The sequence below is a fragment of the Aplidium turbinatum genome, chromosome 15 (assembly GCF_918807975.1).
Source record: "Aplidium turbinatum chromosome 15, kaAplTurb1.1, whole genome shotgun sequence".
NCBI classification, from domain to species: Eukaryota; Metazoa; Chordata; class Ascidiacea; order Aplousobranchia; family Polyclinidae; genus Aplidium; species Aplidium turbinatum.
The window spans coordinates 14,241,765-14,258,399 of NC_137486.1; the positions used below are offsets into that span (position 1 = coordinate 14,241,765).

General features: G+C 36.7%; 1 protein-coding gene across 1 annotated transcript in view; it reads right to left on the reverse strand.

Moving 5' to 3' along the window:
• LOC145783990 (uncharacterized) overlaps positions 1-14,662 on the reverse strand; it is an 18,147-nt gene extending 3,485 nt beyond the window's left edge. Inside the window, exons 1-15 of the mRNA XM_082595750.1 lie at positions 14,498-14,662; positions 11,178-11,357; positions 10,440-10,601; positions 10,086-10,256; positions 7,465-7,572; positions 7,094-7,254; positions 6,705-6,853; positions 6,348-6,465; positions 5,202-5,303; positions 4,628-4,750; positions 3,982-4,045; positions 3,495-3,591; positions 3,280-3,316; positions 2,705-2,858; positions 1,123-1,460 (exon numbers count right to left, since the gene is read on the reverse strand). Of these exons, the coding sequence (XP_082451876.1) occupies positions 1,123-1,460; positions 2,705-2,858; positions 3,280-3,316; positions 3,495-3,591; positions 3,982-4,045; positions 4,628-4,750; positions 5,202-5,303; positions 6,348-6,465; positions 6,705-6,853; positions 7,094-7,254; positions 7,465-7,572; positions 10,086-10,256; positions 10,440-10,601; positions 11,178-11,357; positions 14,498-14,662 (2,129 nt within the window). The remainder of the gene's footprint in view (positions 1-1,122; positions 1,461-2,704; positions 2,859-3,279; positions 3,317-3,494; positions 3,592-3,981; positions 4,046-4,627; positions 4,751-5,201; positions 5,304-6,347; positions 6,466-6,704; positions 6,854-7,093; positions 7,255-7,464; positions 7,573-10,085; positions 10,257-10,439; positions 10,602-11,177; positions 11,358-14,497) is intronic.
• Positions 14,663-16,635: the final 1,973 nt, after the last annotated feature.

Consider the following 16,635-nt stretch of genomic DNA (forward strand, 5'->3'; position numbering starts at 1 on the left):
AAAACAAAGTGTGTATATTTACGCAGTGCCCACACATGCATGAATAATTTAACTGCCATTGTATGAATCATCCAATCGGTTGACAACTGCAGTCAGTTTCACGTTAGTTCAACATTTAAATGCATCAGAATTAGCATAAATAAAAATTTGAATGCTTAAAAAGATAACTGCAAAGACTAAACCATTCAATATTATTCCGTCCATTCAGCTTGCTTGTGAAAGGAATATTTAAAAACATAACTTTCAACGAAAAGATGACATCAAGGTTGGGTTCATGTCTAAACGCAAGTCGTAACATCATGATGTCAACGTTAGCAGACAGTAGCTTTCCGTTAAATTATTGACAATCTAAGATTAGTTTGAACTGGACAGAATAAGACAAAGACACATGACACCAGCGGCCAAGATTTCAAGAAAAGATTTTCGCAATTTTGTTTGAAGGATATTAGCTCGTGTTTGCCCATGACTGCGCAATTTATGTAGCTCTGTAATTCTTTAACTCAAACACGGTCGCTTTTGCATAAAAGCGACGTCAGATGGCATCAAATCAATGAAAAACTTTAAATTTATGATTTAAAGAGATCATCTTTTATATTCATTCCATGTTAGCCAAAGATTACTATGATGGAAGTGTTTCTATGCAGTTCAACGGTCAGCAAAACAATTCCTGAGCACATAATGACTTGGATTGAACAAGAAATACCCATCACAATACAGAACAAATAGACTGAATAAAGAATAACTAAAGTTTAGAGATGTGAGGTCCTCTTACGACACACTGCACGCAGACAACCAATGACATCAAACACACGAGCCAAAACTTTGTAAATCGGCAACTGTAGCAACATCGTTCATAACCGGAATAAACCGGTTCGATTTCTAACACAAGCTGGATTAACAGACTATTCAAATTTATTGTGTTTGTGTATTGAAAAAAATGATCATACACATACTGTTGTACTGTTTTGTACGTCTCTCAATACACCAATTGAATGCCACCAACGAAACACTGCGTGTTTTTCACTGAGACTACTAAACTTGAAAAACTTCTAAACTAACCAGTTAAAACCAACCAAAAATAAACCTTGATTGTATAATTAAGTAAGGTGAGAAACAACGTACTTCTCTTTTCTAGGCCTCGGCAGAGAGAAGGAATTATAAGAACTCGGTGGGGGTCGACTTGCTTTCGGTTCCGGTTCATTGGCTGCTTGCATGTGCAAGGCTACTTCGCTGTCTTCTGAGCTGGTATAGGATAGCAACCGCTGAGACTGAAAAGTATAAGATGAGTTTGAAAAACTGTATATCAACGTTAAAACACGTTTTGAAGACGGATGATTGTTTTGCATGCAGAAGCGTTGATTTTTATTCAGCACCGGTATGAAACAAATTTGAAAAAATGACATAGAAGCAATGTGGTGTGATGCAAATTGAAACAAGAACATGAAATTTAAACATTTTATCTTTTGAAATTTTAATTACATTATACGCTTCTGTACCAAACTTGTGGGGCATATTCTCAAGGAATATCACGTTTTATAAAATAAACTTTACACTGTCAACCACTTACAAACTCACACACAAAGTCACTACCGTGATGCCCTGTACCAAGCGAAAAGCAATGCGTATAAGTTTCACTTAAAAGTTAACACAATATCACGTTGTTTCAACGTCCAAATGACAAATTTAGTGTTACAACAACGGCATCAGTTGCCTGGCCGGATAAACTGTAATGTTGACCAAATATCAACCAACTGCCTGCTTCAATGTTTAGCCCTCCTTAAACTTGTGAAGTCGTGTAACCTGACAATGGCGCCCCACACGTCATTATATGAACAAAGGGGATTACTACGTACTGGATTATTTGCTTTACAAATACCCAAGCTCCGTCGTAAATCTGTCACGAGAACCTTCACTTTTACATCTATCTAACGTCAGTTGAAGTTGGATTGATGAAAAACGTTTTATTTTTCAGCTAGGCAAGTACAATCAACAAGCAATAAGTCAACTTAGTCAAACCGTGTAAAGAAGTGGTAAATATTAAAATCTAAACGCTATATTACAAACAGACCACACAATGGTAGGAACAATTGTTGGGTCATGCTCGAGCAAGTCACATACCTCTGCTTTGACAATAATCACAATTTTACGTTTATTGAAACAACATTCCGAAGTTCGAACTGTTTCTGTGCGTTTACAAGAAAAAGAAAGCCCAACTCTTTATCAACAGATTTTCATTAAACCAGAGAAGAGGAATTAAAGAAAGTACCTTTTACAGTGAATTTTAACAATCTTTGATTAAAGTGTTTGGATAATAAGAGTTAATCATGTTTACATTGATTCAACGTCTGCAGGCGTTGAATCAATGTACAATGACGGCCTTTGCTCTCTGGGAAGTTACAAATCAATACAAAATAGGGAAATATAAGGATAACAATTGCTTCATACAGTCAGATTAGTGAAAACTTAATTCCATTCTTGCAAATTGACTGCGACTGTCAATCCTTCTTAAGGGTTCAAAACACTAGAATATAATTAGCTGACTTGCTGATGGAGCAACGTGCAGCGCAAGTCAACAGAGGCTAGACAATTATTGAAAACATATCACAACAAAAAAGCAAAAGGCAACATTGTTTTCAATACAGTCGACAAAATTGAATCACAAACTTAATAGAATACGTCAATGCACAAGAAAGAAACGACTTACATCCAGAGAGCTGTCCACACTAGCTTGTCTTGGTGGGTACTTGGTGGCATTGTGTTGGACTGAGCGTCTGTTGTCGAAGGATTCCTTCTCAAAAGCTTGCAGCACGCCATGATCAGTGGAAACCGTTAGACGAGTCATGGATTTACTTCGAGGCCTGCAACAGCAAGTAAGGTGGACAGTTGCATTGATGCCACGAAATCAGTTACTTAATTCTTGCTCTTTACAGTCAATCGTCAACGTTGACTACGACTTAACGTTGACTACAGGCTTTCAGACAATGTGCAAACAGAAACATTTGCTGACTGGGATATAGTTGTTATTTGAGATCGACACCCCGAATCGTTGAGTGGTTAGTTTACAGACTGGCATCCATGGCTGGATGCTGACTGCAATCACCTCGAAAAAATTCTCTTTGAAGTTTCATCGTTAAATGACTCATAATCCGATTTTTCACACGAGATTTGTTGAAATCTGATGGTTTTAAACGCCAAACCTTCAAAGAAGGTCTAAACCTAGAGAATTTTCACTGAATTTCTATTAGAAAAGGTAGGGTTTGCCCGACAATGTCTACATACCCAGTGCTTCTTGCTGTGCTGGGTCTGGAAGACTGATCTGAAAAGAAATATCTGATGAAATGACTTGAAACTGTACATTAATCAATGTCCAAAAAGCTATGCAAATTTCAACAAGTCGCCTTTTTGAATCAACGCAATGACAAAATAGAATGTAATTAAAGTAAACATAACCATAAAAAGAAAAGTTTCAACGCTTTAGTCCGTTTCAAACTAACTTTGATTTGCTTGTAAACTTCTTCTTTGTCTCGGTGTCATTGCCCTGGAGAATTGTTCTTCGTTTCGGTTTGACGTTGAAAGAATTACTGAGGATTTCTGTTGCACATCATTCAAGTCATAACAAACTCAGCAATTGAAATGACAAATGCAATTGAAATGACAAATGACAAGCGCCTTGACAGTTTTTTTCTGCTCTTTCACAAACAGTCAAGAAAAGATGCTGCAGAAAGTGCAATTTGAGTAAAATGTAGCGGTAGCTAAATGAGAAAATTGCATAATTTTAAGCCAGAAAAACTTCCCTTGAAAATTTCGCTTCACCAGCAGCATCGTTAATACGGAGAAAAGCTTTAAATTGCAATTTTTCAACAATTCGCAAACTCCGGATTATATATGGAACTCATGAAAGGGAAAGAGAGTTTTTCTATAAGCTCAAAAACAACTGTTACGCAAAATTTAATCTCAGCCCACTCTCCAATGAAAACTTACGCTTCTGAGATCACCATTATCTGAAGATCGAGTTCGAGATCTTTCGTTCTCGGTCCGTGATGTCCTGAGTGATGCAAAAGTGGTGGATGAATATTCGTTATATGAAACTTTCTGACAAGCAAAACCAAAAAAAAAACGATGAAATGTGTTTTTCTTGTTATATCTTGTTTTAATTTATTTCTTTAAGCATGATTCTCGCGAGGAGAGGATGGGTGTCTATTGGATTAGTTTTATATGATGCACAATCCCAGAGCATAAATGTTGTTCAGAACAGCACCATAAGATTGTCAGACAGCATCTAATCGTTAGCCTCGTTATCAATAACAAAGAACACAATGCACAAAGTTGGTAAAATTTGAAATTTTGCTTCTACAGATGAACATAAGTAAGGAGGTCAATTCGTTCAGACAAACAACAACCCCGGTTGTATCACGATAAATACAGTAACAAAAAGGAGTTTTTAGCGTTTATTTGCAATGGCAGAAGAACACACAAGTATCCAACATTCCGATCTGAGTCATCTCCCACGATTGAAACAAGTTGCAAAATAGCAAGCAAGCAAGCAAAATGCATAGTCGTATGCAAAAAACGACCGCTTTTGTCCCACCCATGGGTATGCCCCTACAGTTGATAACGTTTACACTACCTCGGAGTGGACGTCCGTTGTACTTGGTGTGAACCTTTCTTATTGCGCTGTACAAGCAACTGGTCGTCCTGATGGATAGAGGTGGAGCCTCTGATAGGTGGTGTGCTCTTCGGGCGACTTAATCTGGAAACAATCGCTTATAAATATCAAGAAAACCAGCGTCCAGTAGCATGATAAGTAAGACACTGTCATCTCACCACAATCATCTAGTTACATCCAGTTTTATCTTGTTATATCTCGTTAATATACTATGTTGAACAAGTGGGTACTGAAGCAACGACCATTTTGCGTTTAAAACAAACAGCAAATTGTGAAAAGTATCATGAATTTGAACAACTTTTGAAGTTATCACGCGGCGCTTTCCGTCGCAAATCAGCCAGTAAATTAGACATTTTTGCATTTATTCAACGTCTGCAGACGTTTGCTGGCTGGGGAAGTGAATAGCGACACTAGGCTGCTCGGTGCACAACCACCAGATTAGTCAGATTTTACATTGATTCAACGTATACAGACGTTGAAAAAACGAACAAAAAACATTGACTTGCTGACCAGGGAAACAAAAGGCACAGGGCACCTGTCAAAGACGTTGGATTGCAAACTTAATCTATCCTTCTTGCTTTGGGAATTTTTCGCCACATTTCTTTGCACGTCATGTGAATGTCTTGAAGGTGACGGTCTGAAAAGAATCACAAAGAGGAAGCTTTAGTATTTTTTTAATACTTGATATGCAATGTTCACCTGATATGAAAACCACCTTTACTTTATTACAAAATAATCTGGACAAGTACATCGTTTTCTAAACCTCTTCTGTATTTCTAAACAACAAATCCTTCATTTTTACAACGTTTTTTACAATTGCATTCAACGTCTGCAGACGTTGAACCAATGCAAAAAACGACTGATTTGCTGTCTGGGTTGGCACGCACTATCTTTGCTGTGATGGTCAGATATAAAAATTGCACTGAATTGTGGTGAGTTTTGAGGCGATGTTGCCCACATACGCGCATCTCACTTACCGACTAACTACTCAAGTATGTTTCAAACACAGTCAAGTTTCGTCTGCACTGGCTGTTTGGACATTCTTTTTGATCGAAACACAAAACACATCTAATATTGGTCTTGCGATATAAAATTAAAACAAAGTATAATATTTTATAGAAAGGAAAAAAACTTCTAACAATTTTTGTGCTAAACACTCGTGAGCCAGAAGAGTTGACAAATATTTGATGTGCGTTTTGTTTCGAGTTCAAAATGAAACGAAATTCCATTTCTTTTGAAACAAAGTCAAGAAAAAAACTTTGCATTAAAACGAGACATTGCATAGTTCATCGTTTATTTTTTCTTTTTACATGCAGTCCTATTCATTTCATTGTTCATTGGCGTGTCGATGCTTAAACAACAGCTACCTTCTTCGAGACCCTAACACGATGAGACAAAAACTATTATTAAAGAAAGTCAGGCAATTTGAATGTTATCGTTCGGAGTTTTATCACAGTCAAAATAATGCAATAAACACATATCTGCGGTTGAGCTGTCAGCCACCGTCTGGATACAAGGAATTTTGATACTTGGCAAAGGTCGCTGTTTTCAACACAAGAGAAACACGATTAACATAACGCGAAGAATAAGCCGGGGTTAAATGGCAAGGATTTCACACACCGAAGAAAGGGTTTCAATTTCAATTGATTCCTCGAACGACATTCAACAAATTTCGACTGACCTCTTGTCTGAACTCGAAGTATCAGACGTTGTGCTTGAATTTCGTGACTGGGAAGCTGAGCGTCGATGCTTTGGCGGAGTTTTTCCGTGAGGCACCAATTCCGATAAATTAGTTGTACCTTGGGTGACATAGATTTTAACTTTTTGAAAAGCTTCAAAAATGTTTACAGTTTTAAAAATCTCCAAAAAGTTAACTTTTTCTTGATTGAATTGAAAAAAAAAATACTGTTAGGGTTATGCTTGTTTTCACAAAAAAAAAAAAACTGCTTACATGAATGTAACGTTTGGAATATTAGCTGTAAAAACTGTAAAGCAGTTCTAAAATAGCATTGTTTTAAACAGCACAAGGGTCACATACTTCGCGACATTCTGCCCGAAGCCGCAAACCGAGTGCTGGAGGGTGGAGCAGAAGATCTCAAAGGTGTCCCTGCAGAAGTCAGGGAACGTTGGTACTGACGCTGTGGCTGTTGCCTTGGCGATGTGGCAGTGCTTTGGCTGCGGCTGGTTCTGTATTGAAAATTTTTTGAAGTTGAAATTCATTTCATAAAAACGCAGATTTTGTTGCAGAAACCAGAGTTTTATCAGACACGTCCCAAAATTACAACAAAATACAAATGCTTTCCTCACACTTTAAAAGTTTCGTATGCACAACTCAGACAGCAAAATCCCCCATTTTTACATTGATTCATCGTCTGCAGGCGTTGAATCAATGTCAAAATGAGGGATTTTGCTCTGGGAAGCCACAACCCAATGTTTCGCATTGTCGCTTCAGCATGAGGGGCATACCTTGGTGTGACGGCCCGATCTGATTTGTGCTTCAGGCAGCGGCATGGGTCGTGTTTGTTTAGATAATGTTCCAACGTGTCCCATCCGCCACCGACTCTTACCATAACATGTTGACGCAAGATCTAATGAACAAAAAGTTATAACCATACAGATAACATTTCTGGTAACTTCAAATTAAAATAAATTAGTTCTAGTAGCATGAGTAGCCTACGTACTGATACAATGTTTTTCTTAGTCCATAACGGGTTTTTAAAGTTCATATGCACCGATTTGTAGCATTAAAATTTGCTCAAGCTTTACAATACAATGGCCTCAATGCAGAAGTTGCTCACCCGCATAAAAATAAGGTTTTCCGAGTCGCCGACTTTGTATTTTCCATCGGAAACTCTAGTCATTGGAAATTGACTAGGACAAGTGCACATCCCAAGAATGTATTGAACCTTTAAAAATGAAAGATCTATTCTTATCCGATTCGTTTTACACCACGATAACTGTAGAAGTCAACCTGCTAAAAAAGGGTTATCAAACCTTTTGCGTATCCTTGCGATGACCCTATGTGAGTAGGGAAGCCTTTAAAAACAATTCAATGGAATATGTACATGATTGAGTATACAAAATTCTAAAAGTAACTTTAACTACCGTATTTCAATTATCCCTTCACACTGTAGATATGGTTGGCGCTATTTCACAAGTAGATCAATTCTGGGAAGTGGTAAAAGACACACGGGTAGATTATGTTCAACTGGAAGTCTGGCACGAGAAACAATTTAAGTGCAAATACTACGTAAAACTTGCTCGTGTACCCACCCACTAGTCAGTAGTCACTACAACAATTTTCTTCGGGTAACACTGGGGTACTCGTGCCCCCAGTCTCAAAAAATTTTGAGAAAATATGTGATAAACAAATGAAAAGCAAACAAGGAGCTCAGGCGTTATCGACATTCAAGAATGTGACATTTGTTAATGTATCATAGCTGTAGTAGAAAGTTCCCTCATAAAATTAGAAAGTTCTCTCATAAAAGTAAGTACACCTGGGTCTTTCGCAGAGTGTACTGTACACTGTCCAAGTAGTGCGTTATCAAACAGCAGTAAATCACAAATGCTGATTGCGAAATGCAAATCAAACACATTGAGCACTCTCTTTCAAGAAAACATAGAAAAGTCTAAATTATATCACCAATAACTATTTCTGTACAACGTGCGACAAAACGTGTCCACACCACGTGAATTGTAACCTTTTTAACATAAATATTACGTAAAATATGATATCATACACACACCTAGCGTACTATTATCGTTAGAGCTGTTTGGAGCCAAAGTATGCTGTCAATAAAAGATGGGCAGTTACCCTTGTGTTTACAATATCGTGTGTTCATTTGTTATATTAACCATATGAATACAGAACAACTGGTTGTAGACAATTCAGTTCATCCGACAGAAATAGAATTGGAAATAGAGTATGTTATATTCATGTCCCACATAGAAAAAATTGTTCATTTTACATTGGTTGAACGTTTGTAGACTTTAAATCAATGTAAAAAGGACCAACTTTACCAGCTGAAATATGATAGATTCGATTATATGTTATGTATTCTGTTCAATTAGTCACGAATTGTGACGACCTAAAACCGAGACGGATTACCGCAGGATGTGCAACAAATGCCAAAACAGAATTAATCAAGCTCTGTATGTCAATACAGCAACCAAGCATCGACAACAGTTCTTGTTAAACTCAAGCTGTAGTCGAGTACAAACCCTCAATGCAAATATGACCAGAAGTACAGACACATTTACGACGAGTAGTCGAGACTTGAGATGCAAAAATAACGTCCCATTCATTGTTTCTATAGCGTCACACAATAGCTCGTTATTTATTGATGACTGTGATGTGCAAACGCATAAGACGCGGGTATGACAGGTGCTGTGCATACTAGTTTTATGTGAAGCCTGTTCAAGTTACATCGGTAAACAGCAAGTTCATCCCAATGAAAGACGTGTAGCTACCACATGCGGCTGAAGCCAAACGCAGAAATTCTTACAATAACCAAAAACTTCAGTGTGATATGCCTGGTAGGCTACCGGACTGCCATTGTTTAGTTTTAGTCACACCCAATTACGAATAATTTCACCCAATAAGACCAAGATACAGAAATAGTTGCTTCGTCCAACTGTAATCCAGTGAGTAACCCACTGTCCCACCATTTTACCGCCATGGCAATCTGTTTCTGTAACCCGTGAAACTTAAAACATCAACTAGTTTTCACTGCAAAATGCTTTGAAAAAAAACTTACGGTATGAAAAAGTTTTCAAAATACCATGTAAAATGCAAAGAATAGCAAAAAGTGTTGTTATCATTCTTACATTACAAAGTTCAAAAGCTCGTAAATCGCATTCTTTAATAATTGTGATAGACTACGATTTATCTACCATTGAACAACTAACACAAAAGAATGCTTTTGAAGTCATTATCTGGACAGAACAAAACCCTGGGCAAGATTATCCAGTATAATCCGCCTAGTACTGGTCCCAGACGAATTAAAGTTTAAAGAACTCTTGATACATGTCAGCTAGCAAAATTGTCCTTTTAACGCAGAGTGACGTAGAATAAATGTCACAAAGGTGGTTTCTGCAAGCTGACCAAATGGGCAAACTCAAATTTGGTTTGCTAGAAAAAAATCATCATTCTAACAACATCAAACAACAACTGATTGCGAATATTTAGTTATATTTGAAGATACTGGCTAAAAAAAAGCTGGTTAAACTTGAACTATATTGCTTCGTCCAACTGTAATCCAGTGAGTAACTCATTGTCCCACCATTTTACCGCCATGGCAAATCTGTTTCTGTAACCCGTGAAACTCAAAACATCAACTAGTTTTCACTGCAAAATCCTTTGAAAATAAACTTACGGTATGAAAAAGTTTTCAAAGTTCTACTAAATAACGAATCTTACCATTTCATCCAAAGACTTGAAGTCACAGGTGACTTTCTGTTTGGGCGGCCCTGGTGGTGGCTTGTTGTATTCCTTGGCAGCTTTTTCCATTTCAATTTCCTCATCTATTTCTTCTTCCATTTGGATAAGAACTGGAGCTGGTACTCCAAACTTACTTCCTCTTCTAGCAACCTTAAAACAGTTTAGACTTAAAGTGCATGTTCAATGCATTATCACGAAAACTTTATCACTGGTGAAACTTATCACACTGTGAGAGTGTAACCAATAGTACCTTACAAAAGTATAATTCTAGAGATGTTTGCAACCAATTTTCAACGGATTGCAGTATGATAATCAAACGCCTTTTTTTCATACCTCAAGTAAACACAAAATAACATGCTTTTCATTGCGTTTGAGAACCAAGTCATTTGTTTCGAACATAACTGCGTCAGATATATCCAGTTCATTCCGGCACCAATCAATGAAGTTTGCGACGTTATCACGAGCGAAAAAACTGCTTGCCCGCACATACCGCCCCTGAAACAAAACATACCTCTCCTATATATAACTCGGCAAACTGGATGCCGGTGCTGGTTATATAAAAATAAAAATCCATCAAATATATTTAACAGGCATCAGGATTACTTACATTTATAGCACTGAAGCTGAAGGCAGCTGTATAGTTTTCGAAACGTTTGTGTGCTGAACATGAGTTTAGTATCTAGGTTAGGAGCTGTTTATTTTTAGATTAGATCTTTATTAACCTTTAAAATAACTATAAAAATGGGACAGTCCGTACCAAGCAGTATGATTTACACAGTTAAGGCATCAAAATTAGCGCATAAACGCAGCACAGCAGAATTTAGACGTTTCATTTAAGCAGAAATACAAAATAGTTTTGAGTTTTGCTGTTAATTCAAAGAAATGTTCAACTCAGCGATGTTGACTTGTTTTTTATGTCTGTGATACAACAAAGCAAACATTTCACCAAAAGATGACAACAACATTGCTTTACATTATAGAATCAACAGTAAACAAAGCACAATCCTACAACTTTAACTATCAGATGATTAATGTGCCCACAACAATCAGCACTGATGAATTACGACCTACCTGATTAAAAGTAATCATTTTTGTTGGAAATTTAAGGGCAGATTTCCATGGCACTTGGATGTTGTTCTTTCTTATATAATCCGCACAGGTAGTGATGTTATTGGCATGCCTACACAGCAAAACGCCTGTTTCCAAAACTTTAAAGAAGTTTGCAACGTCTATATCCACTGCATAAAGTCCCTGTAAATAAGACAAGTTTTGATTTGTGTCTGAAACCTCACCATTTATTTATCTATTATACATGCAATCAAATGTACTGCAATAAATTAATCCCTGGTCAAGCTGTAACAGCTACAAATGCAAAAACAATAATTTTTACCTGATATTTGACCAAACAAGTATTAAGCTCAAAAACTTTGAAAGCTGCACTCAACTCAGTCCAGATTTACCTTAACGTATTTTTTTACCACTATAATATGACAAAAAAAATAATTGACAACGTCGGAATAAATGCACATTACCGCCAAAAATACCTTGTGATAGTTCAACATATTGTACATAAAAAAAGCGTATCATGTTATTGATTTCCTATTATTACCTGGTGAACAGTCTCTCAATTTTTATACGTCCACTATGTTACATCACAAAAATAAAAAAGCATGATGATGCTTTGTGTTATGTTTATAGACTTCAACATAATGGTTATACACTACACGAGCAATAGAGCCGAAGGCCTTTCATACATATAACCTGTGAAACCAATGTCTTGTGTGCACCTTGAAGGAGGATTTTTTATGTAATCAATGATCGTTAAGCAAAACAATAAACACTACAACTACAACTCAAAGCAGAACATGTTACATGTTTTCCTTGACAGCAATAACATTGAAAAAGCTTTATAAAATATATCATTATTTACAATATTTATATATATCATAGTATGTTAATAACAATGACAAACATTTTGTAAAATACAACTAATTTTCAAAAGTTTTCAAAAAAAAATCAAGTCATAAAATTCTTTAAAAGAAATGATTTATCAAGTGGCCTAAAACATATCATTGTTGTAATAACTGTAAACCTAGATCGTTATCGGCTGGGTGGCGGGTACAATAAGTCATTTTTTTCACTGATTATCACTCAACATTATAACAATAATTTACTTTGTGTTTATTGGAACAACATACAGTCATACGCGCCGACTTCCGGGGGGGCCGGAGGGCGGCGCCCCCCGTAAATTTATGGTTAAGGGGCAACAAAAATGGCTACTACACGTGGTGTTTCAAAGAAAAAATACTTCGCAAGAGATTTAGATCATTTAAACGGACTTAAAGAATGCCGAAAGCGAAAAACAGCCTACGCTGCTCTTGTCTCGATTTCGAAACACAGTTCCGTACTAATGTGAAATGACGAGTGACCGCTACTACCACAGCCAACCCGCAGCATCAGGCTAAAATAAATCGTTTGTATCTACACTCGTGAAACATCAGGAGAAAGATCTTGCCCCCAAAACAGCAGCTGATCGCATGGCTTTCTCTGGAACGTGAACTACTACTGAGATGCGCACGGCGCATCTTCCCGCGCGTGAGGAGCAACTTTAAAGTCAAAACGCGTGGTAGTGAAATAGCGAATGCGAGGTTGAACGTTTTTTCTCATTTCACGAGTAATCCAAACGTCCGTTAGATTTTTTGTGACTTCAAACATGAAATCGATTTTAGCAAACTTTACCGAGTTGAAACTACGACACAACCAACAATTACGTAAATACAGCTTGAAAATCATACGGTATGGAAATTTCAAAGTAGAGGGTAGAGTAACTTACGCTGCTGGAATAGTCACGTAACTATTCACGGCAATATTAAGTAAACCAACTAAATTAGACGCGCTATTTTCAACGAGGTCTTCCCGCTGTGAGATCAATTATGATTCAACAGAACACATTGTTTTGTTCGCAATTGTGAGAATTAAATCGAAAACCGATAAAAAAACGGTGTTTAATGGTCTTGGTCGCAGATATTGCCTGCATGAACGACGTCTCTTACCGCTAATATCACCTAGCCTAGCCAACCTGACATCATTTTATGCGGCCGCTAAGGTGTGACATCGACTTCAACGATCATGGAATGTTACGTAATAAAAACGATTATATCCTACACGCAAAAATAAAAAAATTGATCTCTTAAAACAGCTCCTTTTGCTGTTTTGTTTCGTGAGCTTTGCATATTGTTCAAAAGTGCATAAAGTTTAGAATTGACAAGGAATCATTAAATTTGAAAATTAAGTTTGAATCTACGCAAAAAAACGTATTCAAAACTTTACTTCGGCCGACGCCATTTCACAATCCGTAATCTACGTCGGCAATTATTTTGCCGCAGCAAAAATGCGTTCATTTTGAAAACTGCCGAGCTGGGGACAACAGCTTGTCCCGTGTATAAGTTCGGAATGGCCCGTTTCGGTGAGTCCGATCCCTTAATGGGGGATTTTTTCAATTTTTTTTTAAATTATTGGGTACCGTAGCCTAATTATCATTGCCGTTTTAGGATTAGGGGTTAGAAGTTAGGAACTCACCGAATCGGAGTCACCGAATAGTAGCAGACCCGTACAAGTTGCACCTGTCTTTTTGAGGTGAAAATCACCTGCGAAAATCTCGACCTATACTCGAGTATATACGGTATTCAATAAAAGACTATAAAGACTTTCGATAAAAAAAAACAGAAGAGAAAACACTTCGCCGTTGTTAACGCTTTGTAGGTAAGTAATTAGCAAAACGAGCGAAACAAGATTAATAAAACTGATAGCGGGTTTCCACTCTGCTTGAGATCATGATTTTTTGCGTTTTATTTCGATAACTTCACTGTCTTGATCGTTGTTATTTACTCGCACGAAAAGGAAATGAATCGGCTTGTTTTCCAACTGTTCCAATTATGAGCTAATAATATCAAAATTTTTACGACTAGGCGTACTGCATGCGTAAAACTAATCGTTTCCAGCAGCGGTTCTAATAAATTCGGTTTGCGACCTAGGTGTCAATATAAACAAGACACTAAGCTTAATCAAAGACTACTTTATTTGAGTAAAATAGCGTTATGGTTATGACGTCATCACCTTTCTCGCCCCCCAAGGTTTTTTGAAAAGTCGGCGCCTATGCATACAGTACACTGTGTTTGCATACGTAACACAACAAACTACTGAAAGCAGCAAAGACATGTAGTCATCGAGTCAGCTACTTGTATTATTTTGGTAGCCTGTTAAACCTCTTCCAAGATACAACCACATGTTCTGGAGCAGTGTGGAACCAACATTCTATTACGCAGATGTTTTCAACAGACAAACACTGACAAACAGTGCTACAGAAAAACTGTACAAAAACATTAACTAACCTTCAGCCATTCGCTAAGGTCTTCTCGCATGGCATACAGATATTCTTGGTTTGTACTGTATGGTCTTACACTCTGATTTGCAGCATGGCTAATAACTCGTTTACCACCATGATTTGTGGTACTCAGTGAGGTTAACAGACTATTTGCATTTTGAATTGTAGACATGGTCTTTTCAAATGATGTATATATTTCCCACAAAAGCTTTGCACAACTTTAAGGAAAACATAGCAAAGCACGTCAAACTTTCAAATATAAATTTGAGTAAGCTAGCAAATCAAATATATATACTGTAAAATAACATAAAAAATTAAAAGATGTAGCAAATATAGAAATAATAAATATAATACAGTATTGACAAAAAAAAATCAGGAAATTATATTGCCACATGTTTTGAAGAAGATGCAATAAGTTTGCTTGCCTTCATGTCAACTTAACCTCAGTCTAAATGTGATAACAAATATTTTAATGCATGACAAATAGCTATCACGCTTTCAACATTAACCAAATTCAGTTCTGTACCCACTAGCAGAGGTCGATTCTTTCCTTATAGTAATTATCTTCAATACCTTGCTCAATGCTCATAAAAAGATCACTAGACTAGTAGACTACACCTTGGATAGTGTTGGAATCTAGTAGCAGTTGATGTTAGCATCAAAGACAATAGCAGTTGTTTTAACATAAGCATGTGAGGCATAAAGTATTACATTGGGAGTTGTGGATTGTTAACTGTTAGGGATAAAACTTATATGAGTAGTTGAGCACATAGCAGTCATGATAAAGTTTAGGCACATTTTAGTGATATTGATTATACAAATATCTTGAAAAAATAGGTTAGATGGTTTCTGAATGTAATTTCTTAGTTTATTGCTTTTCTATAGCTTTTAATGAGCAACACTTCAACAAAAGATGTAAACAAAACACAAGCTATACTGCCAATGCAGCCTTATACTGTAGTGATTGAAACCATCTGAAATAATGTTCAAGCCACAAAAGACACTTTATTCATTTCAAAAATACACAGTTTCTCATTCTATCAACTTTTAAGTGCTGTTAGCGACCAATATCAGTAGCAACCTGTAAAATATGCTGATTGTAGTTCAATGCATTTTTTTGTTATAAAAACATCTATTTTGAAAATGAAATTGAGGACTTTTATAAAAACTTAATTGGCACTTCATGATAACAGTGTTTAAAAACATGGCAAATATGTACATGCAAAAGCTAAAATAACCAACTTATTGAATACCTTGCAGTTCGACCTTTAGCAAACCTGTCAATTAGTCAAAAAAACTTTGTCATATACCGTAGAAAATAATTCACAATTCAGGTCTTAAGTTAACCAAAAAAATAGAGCTTTACTTTTATTATTCTGAAAATATCACTTAGCTAGGCTACTCTAATTATTATTGAGAAAAACTTGTGAAAACCTACTTTGTCTTCAATTGCCTTGAACATGCAATGTCACAATAGTGCCAAGGTTCAATCATTGGTTTGAGTTTGATAGCAACTGAGCATATTTCACAAACTCTATTTGTTCAGCATAAAAAATTACCCAAACATTTCGTAGATAGTAGCATAACGTTCACACTCATCGTTTTCCTTCACCAAGCCATAGCAAAATATATTTTTAAAATTTAACTCGCAGCACGACCAGCCAAGTTTTACAATCACCAGCCATCACAGAATAGCGTCTCACCGTTGGATACGCAAGGCAACAACATGGGTTCAGTGGCGTCACGCTTCATCGCGTTCTTTCTTTTTTGCTCTTATAAAATCCTTGCAGTCAATCAACTTGTTATGTTTCAATAGCGCCACATATAAACAACAAGTACAGTAAATGAAAAGTAAAAACAATACATCGTAAGTTGTTCGTTAAATTCTCATCATCTGTTGGTTAGATTATAGCGCAATCAGGATGGTAGCCTATGCATAATCAATCAATCATTTTATTTTTCGTCATTAACGCGTCCGGGAGGAAAAAGATACTAACTACAAAAATCGATATAAACTTACCAGCACGTTAACGAACGGGAAAAGGTGGCAAAACCTTGAAAGGTTTAAAACGTGCCTGAATGAAAAATTATGTAGTACGGTAGGCTATCAGTAGTTAGCACGGCCACAAAACCCAATAAAACAAA